The sequence below is a fragment of the Apteryx mantelli genome, chromosome 1 (genome assembly GCF_036417845.1).
Source record: "Apteryx mantelli isolate bAptMan1 chromosome 1, bAptMan1.hap1, whole genome shotgun sequence".
Classification (NCBI taxonomy): Eukaryota; Metazoa; Chordata; class Aves; order Apterygiformes; family Apterygidae; genus Apteryx; species Apteryx mantelli.
Genome location: NC_089978.1, coordinates 90,177,340 through 90,190,536, shown reverse-complemented (window position 1 = coordinate 90,190,536; position 13,197 = coordinate 90,177,340). Strand labels below are relative to the sequence as shown.

At 42.3% G+C, this 13,197-nt stretch overlaps 1 protein-coding gene across 1 annotated transcript in view; it reads left to right on the top strand.

Moving 5' to 3' along the window:
* Window positions 1–12,029, top strand: part of PCYT1B (phosphate cytidylyltransferase 1B, choline) — a 31,533-nt gene extending 19,504 nt beyond the window's left edge. The window contains exons 6-8 of the mRNA XM_067289741.1: window positions 3,427–3,569; window positions 6,403–6,591; window positions 11,817–12,029. Of these exons, the coding sequence (XP_067145842.1) occupies window positions 3,427–3,569; window positions 6,403–6,591; window positions 11,817–12,029 (545 nt within the window). The remainder of the gene's footprint in view (window positions 1–3,426; window positions 3,570–6,402; window positions 6,592–11,816) is intronic.
* The last annotated feature ends 1,168 nt before the right edge of the window (window positions 12,030–13,197 follow it).

The following is a 13,197-nucleotide window of genomic DNA, read 5'->3' as shown; positions in this document are numbered from 1 at the left end:
CCATTCAAATATGTCATGAAAGAGTCCCTTCTGGCTTTTTTAGTAACATCAGGGTGCTCCACCACCAGGTCTGAACCAATGAAATTGAGTTCATACCCACAGTAGCCCACCAAACTTCGGTGGTTTATTGGTAACCACAGACTGACTGCTCCTTGAACACACAATTCTCTATGGGGAAAAGCACACAGTCAGCCTTCAGGAGTCATCAGGATCCACTTCTGTTTTACAGTGAGGCTGCTTTTCACCACACTGACAGAGGATTTAAATCAGTATGAGAGAAATTAATGTGTCACAACTGTTTAGCTGTTTGGTTCGTTACCATATTATATTGACCATGAACATGCTGAAGTTGCCAGGAGTCTGTCTCTCTTCCATTCATGGATGCCAAATTAAAACCAAAGAGAACAACTTAAGCTGTTGTTTGCCAGAAGCAGCTATCCTAACGCAATGAACAGTGCAGGAGGAGGAAGTGATCAAAGCTTTCTTCCACTGCTCCCTGGAGGTGCTGCTTTGAACACTGCAGAGTCTATCTTCTTCCTGGTCTACATAAATGTATATATTGGAGGCTTAAAAAAAATTCCAGAGAAAATCTGCCTGATGGTAATCTGTAGCATGAAGTGACATTCTCAAGCTGTACAGTGACAACTGTGGACCAGATATTGACCTGAGCCAAAAGAATAAGCTTTTTACAGTAGTATTTCTTGATCTTTTTCCACTTGCAAACCTCACTGTAGGACCAGACTCACAACCCTCCTTTGGGCACCACTGTTCTACAATTTCAGAGCCAGAGAGAACGTACTTTCCTAGGCAATGGAACAAACATACCTCCGGTAAGGATGGGTCATTGAGGGACATACAGAATACGTGCTGGCAGGGAGCTATTTTGCTGTACTTCTATAAGGTGCTGAATACACAGTACAGCCCAACAGGCGCCCTGGTGTCACTATATTGTTATCAGACTGAGCTGGAGAGTGCCCAGACCTGGCATATCCTTCTCTGCTGTTCTTAGGCACAAGTACGCCATGCATGTGTCCTGACAAGAAATTCAAGCTTTGTTTCTTACTTACAGTCACACAAGCTTGGTTGCCTTTAAAAGGAGGGATTAGCAGGATAAAGGCTTGCTGTATTTCTAGCACATTTCAGCCCAGATACTATAAATCATAAATCGGTTCTCTCTTTCACAGGTGCATTTGGTTGAAAATGGAAGGGGGTGCAAACAAGCAGTTTTCACATTTTTAAGCAACAGTTACCTCCAGCTGGAATCAGTGCTGCATCTGCAGTTTCTCAGCTTCCCTACTCATGTGCTCTCTGTAGCTAGACTTCTTTTAAACTGGAATTTCAATTTCACCCTTTTGATAAGTTTAATAGATAAGTTGCTTTTTGTGGGGAAAAGGAATGGCACAGAGTCCCTGCAGGCAATAGAGTATAGGTTTCTGACTTCAGGAACTTGCATTGTGTGCTGTCTATATCGCTGGGTGATACTGCAGAAGTGACTTCAGTTTTGTACCATTGAGTTTTGTTATATCTAAAATAAGGATAGTGTTACTCACCTAATTTGTGAGAAGTTTTGAGATCTAGAAGCGTAGTAGTCCTAACACTCCAGAACAGGGTTATTACTATAATGAATTTCCCCTTTCTCCTAGGGCATTTTGTTTAAAATAGACCAATGCTGTGGATGCATTTGTGCACATTTCTCTCTTTTCTTAGTTGTAGTACTCCCCTTTTCATTTTCCCACCTAGGGTTGTTGGGGAGCAGACAAGCAAATGGGAACTGTGGAGCTCATTCTGTAGATTCCTCATGGGCTACCATTTCCCCCTGTTTTCAAAGGCTGGGATGTACATGGACCACAGTGAGCTGGGCAATGGTGGGCTAACTGAACCTCTGCACATCTGTAAACAATTCACTTTTGAAAACATGGATCAGTCCAGGACATGAAGCAAATAAAAGCAAAATCAATGACTAAACATAAGTGCTCTGATACATGGTTTTGTACATTTACTTGAAACCAATTTGGTATTTGGCTTAGCAAGGGCTGAGGATTTATGGATTCTTGTAGCTTCTATCCATAAAGGCTTCTGGCTTAAAGTGGGTTTTACTGCTTCCCAAAATAGTTTCCTAAGTGACTGCTGCAAGCCTGAAAAGCATGAGCAGGGAAACCTCTCTGCTCATGATTGAAATAATCTATTTTTAGCAGAGTATTAATTAGCAGAGTATTAATTAGAGATAATAATAATAAAAAAAAAGATATCACATATCATTCACTCACAAGAGGCTGCTAAGCTGCTTGATTCCTTCTCCAGACCTCTTTCTAACCCTGTGAAATTGGGTAGCAATGCCTGCCTACCTCAGGGGAACACACGAGGATTCATTTGTCAGTAGCTATAGCACCCTTTTAAGACAAAGCACTATTTTTTTGCAAAACCGTTTCCAGTCTAATCTCACAGCTCTCTCTCTCTCATCAGCAGTTTAATGTTGCAATTATGTATAAGTGATAGTAGTAATTTCTTGCAGTCCTAAATAACTACTAAAACAAGGTGTGCTAGCGCTCTGCTATTACTGCCTTTGTGACTTGCTTTAACAGTTCATGTGATCCTGTCTTGATGAGAAGCAATTAAAAAGCAGCATATTCCACAGCTGTGTTGAAGGAATACAAGCAGTATTAATAAATTGCTAGTTTTACCAGGGGCTGATCTGTTGGAGGAGGGAGGGTGGATATATAACACTCATGTAGCCTCAGCTACTCAAAACAGGGGCTGTAGAAAGTGATATCCTTAGACTTCCCAGTAAAGCCATGTTTATTCACACTACCACTGTGCAAACTACCAGCACTTCCTGGGTGTTTTCCATTTATTGTAATGCAGAATATACATCTGTTACCTGAAGTTGCTTCATGGCTTTGGCCAATGCTAGAGGTTGGCTTGTTTTGCTCAGCAGAACAAGGACTGTAAGAGGATGCAACACAGCAATGGAGAGGAGAGCAGAAATACACAGGAGACCAGCAAAAGACCTTTCAGTAGTGTGAGTGGGAGCCAGAAAAAAAAACTATATATAACATTAAATAAAGGTTAGGCTTATGGAAAGAACTGTTCAGTAAATTGTCAGCAATTGTTAGGTCTAGCCTTCCTGACTCAGTAACTCCTGCCAGTCTAGCTAATAACTTTAACATCACAACTGACACTATGAAGTGGACAAGTTTTAGCTGTTTTATAGGCTGAGGGAAAAATGAGGGAAAATATGTAGCAGTTTTGTGCCTTCTCTAAGCTCAAACAGGAACAATGGGAAAAACCAGGAATAAGCCAGCCAGAATTTCAAGCCTGTTATCTTTGGTCAGGCATCTTTGTGTAGACGTTCGTTCTCAGCTACCTGCTGCACGACTTGGTCCTGCCATGCTTTCTCAGTGGGCTTTCTTTTCTCCCTTTGATCAGGAATGTTCGTACCAACACAGAGAACTGAAGGTATCTCAACATCTGATATCATCACACGGATTGTCCGGGATTACGACGTTTATGCCCGACGCAACCTCCAACGAGGATACACCGCCAAAGAGCTGAATGTTAGTTTTATAAATGTAAGTATACTGATCTGCATTTGCTTTGGAAAGGGTGTGTCTGAAGAGCACAAACTTAGAGCAAAGGCTAAGAAAGCATATCTTCCTCCTGTTGCTTTTAAAATAGGAGACAGAGCTGGGAAAAATTTAAAGAAACTGATAAGTTGAGGATTGTTTTAACTAGTGTTAGTAATTAGCAGCTTCATTTCCATCCTATGCTTTGATGTTTGTAACAAAGCTACTGCTCCGTGTTTCTCCTTGAGCTGCAAGTGACTGAGTATCAAGAAAGAAACCAACCCCCAGCCCTAGTGCCCTCAAGCACTGATCCAAGAACTGACTCTTTCTTTATTTCCATTGTGAGAAGACAGCACAGATTCTGATATCCAAGCTCTTTCTTTACAAAGTGACAAGATAAAAATAACAAAACAAATGGCTCTGTAGAAGCCCTTTAAAACACAAGGAAGTGTGTTAGGAAGCCAGTGTTTAAATGACGCTGAAGAGATTAGAAATCACAATATGTAGTATAACAGATAGGGCAAGGGTGCCACTTAAAAGGATTGCTCAAAGAAGGTAGCAGCTCAAATTATGCAGTTTTCACATACAGAACTGCACCTTACCCTCCAGTAAGGAGTAAATACTTAGCAGAAATGAATTTACTTTCCTCCATCTTCTGTTTCAAGTCTTAACTGTTAGGCCTCTGGAAAACCCACATCGCTGAAAGGTTCCTTGTGATTGGGTTCGATCACAGGAGGACTTTCCTCTCATTTGGGAGCTAGGAAATCCCTTATGACAGACTGAATTGTGTCATTTTTGTGAGGATTTTGTTTATCTGTTTCTTATTTTAAGGTCTGGCAGATACATCATAGAACACAGGACATAAATATTTACTTCATTATGCTTCTCTTCACTTTCCTACACCTCTTTAGTACTTTTTAGTGCTTACAGTATATTTAAAATTTCCTGCTGTAAATATTCCACCCATAAGGATCACAATTGCAAACATCCATTAGATTAAGGCACACTGGATGCAAACTTTCCTTTGGGGGTCTCAAATTTATTCTCTCTCTGCTCTGAGGTTAAGAAACTGTTACATAACTTATGCTCCCCCACCACCACCACCAAAGACACCAATGTATTCTGAAGTCCCTCCGGACATTTGGTTATTTAGCTTATAGTAATCTAAATGCAGAAATACTGCTTTTCGCCAGAGGCTTTTTGTGTTTCAAAATAAATAACAGCATTTCATCAGGACAGAAAAGAGTTGGTTTCCTAAATAGTTAAAGGAAGGTTTGGTTATCCGTTAGATGCAAAGTAGGTGAGGTTTCTTCAGATTTTGTTGATTTTGCTTGGCCTTGTGGCCTGCAAAGACATGTCTCCATGTCATTCTGTATTCTTGCATCTGCTATTGCTTTGAAGTGCTGCCTTTTCACCTTTAAAATAACATGGAAGTGTTAATTCCATGAAATATTTGGCACTGAAAATAATCTGCTGAAAAACATTGTGGGCATATTTTAAACTTCTAATGTGAAGTGTGTTTACATTCTGGAGATTAAGAATGAAAGGGCATTTTAAGCTTTTCTCTAACTGATTTTCAATGCTTCTCAAATCCAGAATGACAGACTAGATTTGTTAATGAAGTATGCCAGTACATCAGACATGTGAATGCTCAAGTATTTAGGTATATGTATTTGCATGGCTGCATTTTTTCAATATTGCATTCAATGAATTTTTAAATGTAAAATAACATTTCTGTACATGGCCTGAGATTTAGAGGCCAAGTTGTGCGTGTTCTTATTATAAAGATTCTACAATTGGGCTTTCATCAGTTTTTCTAGAAGTTCATGAGCTAGAATAACCCCCCCCCCCCCGCAATCTCTTTCTTAGCAGTAGATGTAAGAAGAGCAAAAAGAAAGCAGTAACACATAGGAAGCAAAATCTTTTGAGTCAGAAGTTTATATTGCATATTTCTGATCCAAAGCCCTACTTCAGTATATTAAGCTGCTACAGTGGAAATAAACAGCATTTGTTTTAGAAGTAAATTAAAGAGTCAGTTAAATGAAAATCACAGAAAATTAAAAGCTGACAGTGAGCTGTGCTTCTGCAGAGGTCATTACATCTTCCAAGGGCACAGCCTTTAGTGAGTTCTGCGTGCTCTACTTCTGAAGAGCACAGAAGCATTTCAGGACAAAAACCTTTAACCTGAAGTATTTTTTGAGCTTGGCCAGACTGGAGCCCCCTAACAGCACCTTCTCTTTCCACCTCTTTTTTCTGTATCACTCAGCAATTAGGAGTCTGCTCTCTTTTCTAGTAAGTTAGCTGGCCACAAGTGACTGGCCTATGCACATCTTTCTGTTACAGGCAGAGGATCTCATGTTATCCAGAGTTGTAGGTGACCAGAGGTTTTCTTCTGCCATGCAGAAGTCCGTCCAAAGAGGCACTTTGGACCAAGTTAACATCCGTGATGGCAAGTCAGCACTGGGATGCATTTGCAAGGAAACACAGGGAAATTTGCCTTTTGCATACTACTAAGTTGGAGCTGTTAATTCCTCACTTGTATCATAACAAGATCCATTTTATTTTTAAAGTCCATCCAGTTTGAAAATGTGGAAAGATTCCTGTAGTGGATGAAACATAATAAACAATGAGCACAATATAAGTTTTTTAATGTTTACTTATTTGCATTTCATTACACATAAATATTAAATTTTTGTTTTCAAATACGATGTGAGAATATAATTTTAACACTAATGTAATTTTTAACACTATTGTAATTTTTTTCTTCTTCCCTACTCTCAGTGGCTAATTATTGTCAAGTCTCTATATAATAATCTCTCTGTCCACACTTCTAAAACAGGAGAAGAAATACCGCTTTCAAAACCAAGTGGACAAAATGAAAGAAAAAGTCAAGAATGTAGAGGAAAAATCAAAAGAATTTGTTAACAAGGTGGAAGAGAAGAGCCATGACCTCATTCAGAAATGGGAAGAAAAGTCCAGGGAATTTATTGGCAACTTTTTAGAGCTGTTTGGACCGGATGGAGCTTGGGTAGGTATTTTGCCATCCCAGGAAATCTGAGTGTTTTTATTTATCCTCTGTAACACAGATCAAGAGCAGATTCTTTTGCTGCAGTCTTTGTTTTGAAAGCCAGCACAGTAGGATAATGTCAAACCTGCTTGCTGAGTCCAGTAATGCATGCCAAAACTGCAGTGGAAGGATTTGTCGCTTTTGTTGTTTCTTTGGGACAATTTCTGTCTTTTATGTTTGCAGAAATATTTGCCAATGTGATGTTCTGGGATGAAGTTAGTTGTGATAGATTACTGCATTCAGTGGTACTGCCTCGCAGCAACACACTACCAAACAAACAGGCAAATACAGGTCTAGTCTCCCTTTCAGCATTAAACAGGACCACACACACATCAGGGAGAAATTATGCACTGGAGGTGGTGAGGGAAACAGGGACATTGGAAAAGCTTTTTAATTGTTTACTTCTCTCCATTCTCTGTACTCAACAACAGAAGATGAGTTTTCTAACTTTAAAAAATACTGGTTTAAAGTTCTGAAAAATGATTTTGCATGTATAGTAGCCAAGCTCATCTAATTGCCTGCAGAGAAGTCTCAGGTAAAACTGAAGCACTTTTGAAGCTCTCTTCGGATTCATGTGGCTCCCCAGAGCCAATCTGCCAAAGATATCCAGATGCATTGGAAAAGCAGTTGAGAGTTTATAACATTATAACTTTGGGGAGAAACGCTAAGGCTTTACCTGAGCAAACCAAAATCATGCAATGAGTTTGTGGCAAGTTGGCAATGACGCAGGGAGTCCCAGAAGTTGTCCTGGTCCCCATCTTTCAGTTCTGAGAGCTACATCACATGCCAATCCTTGGGAAGATTTGTTTTCCCGCAACACTTCCCCTTGCTACGTTGAAATCAGTAGCAAAGCTTAATGTGAACATAGAAGCTATCAGTTGTTTGAAACAGAACTTGGACCTTCTTGTTGGACATCAGTCCTTTCAGTCAGTCGTTTGCCATGTTGAGTACTACTGAACTGAGAAATGCCTAAAGTTAGCCTCTGAAGGCTTCAGGACAGAGACTGCATCTTTTTAATCTCCTTACAGCTATATCTGTCCCATGCAAAGAGGAGAGCTCTCCAAACAATGCCTGTCACAGTCATGTAGATACCTAGTTTCATTAGCAAAGTGCTCTTTTCTGGCAATGTATTATTTTCCTTGGGGAAGGGAAGACAGTAAATATCCTGATGAAAAAGTCCAGGTTTGCCTGCATTGACCACATCCACAGGAGTGCTTTGCCAATAAGTTTTTCCCAAATAGCTTTGCAAGCTATTTGGAGATGATCTTATGGTCATAGGTGCTGCATTAATAAAGCTAATGGATCATGTGAAATCCATAGGAGGTTGGATGAGTTTAACTGTGCAAAGACAGAATTTCAGAGCCTTGATCTCATTCCCCTCCTCTACCCACTCAAACTGCATACTGATGACATTTTAAAAGAACCCTCTGCTTTTTTATAGAACTCAGTTTATTACAGAAAAACTGCTCTGCAAAGGTCTTTGTGGGGGAAGGAGAAGCCTCCTGTTTTACTCTCTGATTTAGTGTCCCAGCTAGTGTAGGAAACCTGATGCAATCATGGAGATGTTTGCTAGGAAAATGTCCATAAGTGTCCAGTGAAGAGAGAAATCTCCTTGTGTTGTTGTAGGAAAAGCTTCAGCAACAGTAAGCTGAGGTGCTGTTGTTTTTTTTTTCAATCAGCTTGAGCCTGCCAACAGGAAAGATTTTTTTTTCAAATAACGATAACTTGCTATTAGTGTCAAAGCTGTTATTAACATTAATTTACCATATCACTGTTAGTTAGATGTTGCTTTTAATGTTGACATTAAAAGTACAGGAATCATTATGGGCATGTTAGATTCCTAGATCAGTAATTTGCATCCATTAATATGCTATTATTATTTCACAGATAGTTATAATACGCTTTATGCTAGCATCAGTTTTCTAAAAGTAAAGTAAGGGCCATGTAACCCGCAAAAAATACCAGTTTCTGAAAAAGGTCAGAATGTCAGTTTTCAAACTGTAAAGATGTACATAATTTAATTGTAATTCTGCCCACTCGTACAATTGTCTGTACATATTTTCTTCGAGAGAGAGTCCCAGAGGTGTCAGAAACAACAACAACATGGCACGAAACTTTTATTCTGGTTTGAGAGAGTATCACACAGCACAGGCTGGCACAAAGCCCTAAGACAGACACGTAGCTCCACAGAAGTGAGAGACAGTGCGGTTAATTCTACCTAATTTCAGACATTTACAAGTGGAGAGCTGCATTTCAGTCGCTGACCAGTCCCTTCAAAGGGCCAGTTTCCCTCTATTACCATCATCAAGGGAGCCAAGGTTGGCCGCACCAGGAAGCGGCTGCGTAACCACAGACATCCGTGGTGGCTCAGATGAATCTCCTTACAGGTTGTGACTGGACTCCAGGGCCGGCACTTAGGCCACACTGCACCTCCACAGCCTGGGCCTCAGCACATCCTTGGAAGTCTGGGGAAGAATCAACAGCTGGAAAGCAGCAGTCCAGTTGTCGCCTGTTCTGTAAGGTGCAGGAGTATCAACACGTAGGCAGTGCAATTTCTTTTGCCCAGCCTCATGTAACTGGATATGTGCATGTACACAGATCCCATTCTAAATAGTGTGAAATCAATAACAAGCCAAAAAATTCAGAAATGGGCAGAATATTTTTTGTCCAGTAGTAAGTTTGTCAAGTGCGAAGTATTATCTCCCTGAACTGTTGGGATGTATCTGAACTTGCTTGAATCAAGGCTTTGAAATTCTTTTGCTGTCTCTGCTAATGGTCCAGAACACAGCCAACCTCACCTAACCTTCCTGTATTTCAAGTGATCTATTTTATTTATAATTATAATTTTATTTATTCGGCACCCAATGGCCACCCCCCACACTAGGAACACCTTGCTTGTGAAGCTGCACAGATACAACTTTCTGACCTTGCTGGAGTACAGCTGGAGGGGAAAATAATTAGTCTGAAGTCAGATGAATTACACCACCACCACCCTCCTCCTGCAACAACTTCGGGTTTGAGCCAGCAACCTGGTGGCTAAAGCACAATCAAGGACTCAGGAGGCAATGTGGACTGGCTGGGCACTTACACAGCCAACAGTGCAAGTGCACTCCCTCTTCTACCCACTCAAGCAACGAAAGCTTTGCTGGAGCAGGGACCAGAAGGCAGCTGTCCCACAGCTCTACTGACCACCTTAGCAGGAAGGTGGGACTCTCTGCCCTCAGCCCATCTGGCCCAAGGGACAGTCAAGTGCTGGCTGCCAAGGGGGCAGCAGCTGGCCAGGCTGTGCCACCTGAATCTCCCCCAACACCAGTACCCGAAGCATTGTAACATTATTGAGCTTTTTGAACTGGTCAGTAAAGTCTCAGGGCCAGGGGCAAGAGGAAGTCAAAATGTTTTGCTTGTCCAGGAAAAAAATATTTCATGTCAAACTCCATTTTTGTTGGGAGTTATTTTCAGTGAGAGAACAAAACAGATTACATCAAAACCAACAAAAACATCAGTGGCTTTGGTCTAAACAGAAATGCTGCATTTCTGCCACGGAATTTGAAGAGGCTCCTGGGCTTTGCAAGCTCTGATGCTGTTCTCACAGCTCTCACCAGCATAAGCCCGCCCCTATCCAAGTACTTCTTTCTGTAGCAGGCTGGCAACATTTGTCAGGAGCAACCACCATCTGCTAACTGTCGAGATTTAGGAAGTATTGACTATTTTGGACCTAGCAGTAGTGCAGGGGCAGGTTACGTGCTGTGGGTTTTTATGCACGGGAGCGTTGCTAAATTCATCTCTAGGCAGGAACTGTTCTGTCATTCTGCACTGCAGTGAAATCCAGGCTCTACAAGTAAGTTAATAAAGGACAACACAATAAACATGTAAATTGGGTGAGGGAGCTCACTTAGTTACAGCCCAGTTTGTTACTTGTGCTTGATCTTTAACCCCCTGGATTAGCAAAAAACAGAAACATGACAAAAAAACCCCTAGCATTTGCCCCCTCCCTCTTGCAGGAAATGTAGTTTCCTACTGAGTTTCAAAGGTGGGGGGGGACAAGATGGACAGCCACATGCTTCATGGCAGGGAGGAAGGTCATCACAGGACAGAGTCACTGCAGAGGGAAGGGGAGGAGGAACAAAATGAAAACAAGCTGAGAAAATGGATTTCTGCTGCCCAAAGAGGCAGCCTAGAACATATTCTGCAGGACTATTTTGCTCACAGACCCAAATGGCAAGGAAACTTTGCCTGGGCTGGCTCTTCCCTTTGAGCTGGGCCTCTCCTTTGATCCTCCCAATATTTGAAGCAAGGTTAAGAGTTCTTGTTCCCCATTTCCAGGAGGAGAAATGAGGCACCCAGATTTTACACTTTCAACATGAGGCCTGCAGCAGCTGTGCAGTAGAAGCCAGATCACGTATAACCCAGTCCCATAGCCTAACTGCAAGGCCACATACGGCACTAGCGTGTAGCAGACCACTTGGTTGAAAAGGCGGTCCCCTTCCACCCCACCAGCTCTGACAGATCCCTGCTCAGCCTTACAAAGCAAATGACAATAAAACCCAAAGCAGAATATACAGCTTCACACTTGTTTCTCTTTTTAACAAAGACATGTGAATTCTGACATTCCTACCCCTCCTGCCCCCATTAAGGTTTTGGAGCATGTGTGTTCCAGGTAGCTGGGGAAGTGGCAGGCGCTGGGCTATCACCTTCCCTTGAGGACGGAAGGGGACAAAAGTCTACACTAGCCAGGAAATGCAGCAGGAGACGACTGGTCCATCCCAGCACACAGAGGAAAAGGTCCTGGGAACAAGGAGCATTTGAAGTATAGACAGAGAACTAGCTTTTGGAGACACAGTCTGACCTTCAAGTCTAAAAACAGCCAGAGGAAGTTCTCTCTAGTTGACTGAGGATAATACACATTTTTTTCATACTGTGGGTGCCTTAAGACAAAAACCCCATGACATTAAAAACAACTTATTACGAGCTGAGTATTAGAGGCTAAGTCGAAGTCTGGGATGATGGGAGGACAAACTGGATACCATGATCCTTGGCTGTGTGTCGAAGCAGAAGCCTAGCCTCTGCTCCCCCATCCTCCCCCAGGTGAGAGAGGCAGCACAAAGATCAGCCCCCTTGCCCACAGGCGCATCTTCCTCCTTCTAGATGTGTTACTCCAAGAACATCTTTTCCCTTTGCTTTTGCAGAAGCAGATGTTCCAGGAACGAAGTGGTCGAATGCTCCAGGCTTTCTCTCCAAGGCAGAGCCCAACCAGCAGCCCTACGCGAGGCCGCTCTCCATCCCGTTCTCCATCTCCACCCTTTCCTTGGCTCTTCAATAAAGCTTCCCCTCCCTCCTCTCCAAAAGCTGCCTCTGCCTCCCTCAGCAGCATGAGCGAGGGAGATGAAGATGAAAAGTAAAATGAGAATATATTTTTTAACCTTGGGACAGAAGAACAAGCTATGAACTCAACCACTGGATGGGGAGGAAAGGTGCGAGGAACATCTGGGATATCTCTGACAGCCAGGAACATGCTCTGGGAGAAGCTGTCACAAACAGACCGGAGCACAGCAAGGGACGAGATCTCAGGAAGAGCTTATCCCATCCCCGCTTCCTCGTGGTGGCCGGGTGCCTCACCAGCAGCGCTTGCCAGACACAGTACCAGGTGGCTGGCTGAAAAACATAAAACCTTTGTGCAAGTCCTGTCTGTGTGTCACTGCTTACTGCTACTGTGGGCCAGGCCGGATCGGCAGGGGATTTTGCACTGAGGATGACTGGTAGGAGAAGCAATGCCAACCCTTATGCCCGACCCAGCACACAAGCAAACGACAGCCGCAGCCTGTGGAAAGAGAAGGTGTAGTTGTATCTGGACCCTGCTAGCCTTGAGCTCTTCTAGCACATGAAGGAATGGCATCACAGCAACAAAAAATCTTTAGGCACAGGAAATAAAATGTTCTTTTCAAACCAAATCTGCCCCAGACCCAAACCACAGCAGTGAAATGGAGAGCTGCCTAGCTGGGATAATGGAAATTCACTGAATATAGTCAAGCTGTTCAGTGTTGCTTGTTGACCAAGCCTCTATACAGGAGGTGTAAAGATTCAGGCTGTGTGAATCTCCTTTGCTTTATCAAATCCCCCTCCGTGTTCCTAGTGCCTGAACAGCTACCTGATAACTTCTGTTTTGCTCTCTGGTGTTGCGTTTTGGAGGCAGCAAAGTAAAGGAAAGAAAGCTGGAATTTCTTGATGGGAAAAATACTTATTTTGAAGACTTTGGCAACTTTTACTGGTCAATTCTAAAAACATACATGGGATCTCACAGCCTAAGAAGAGACTTCTAGGAAACCCCACCACAACCAGCTACATTATCACCAAACCATGAGCACAACAGTGCTTCTGCCCTCTCACGTTCTACTAATCAGGTTAAACAAAGTTCCGACAAAACTCTAAACAGTATATTTGTAGACACCCTCCCCCTGGTTTGGGGTCCTGGGGCCATTCTTCTATCCTAACATGAAGAAAAGGTTGGGAAAAAAAAAAAGAAACGAAACATTTTAAGTAGGATTAGGCATGGGGATTTTTCTTCTCCTG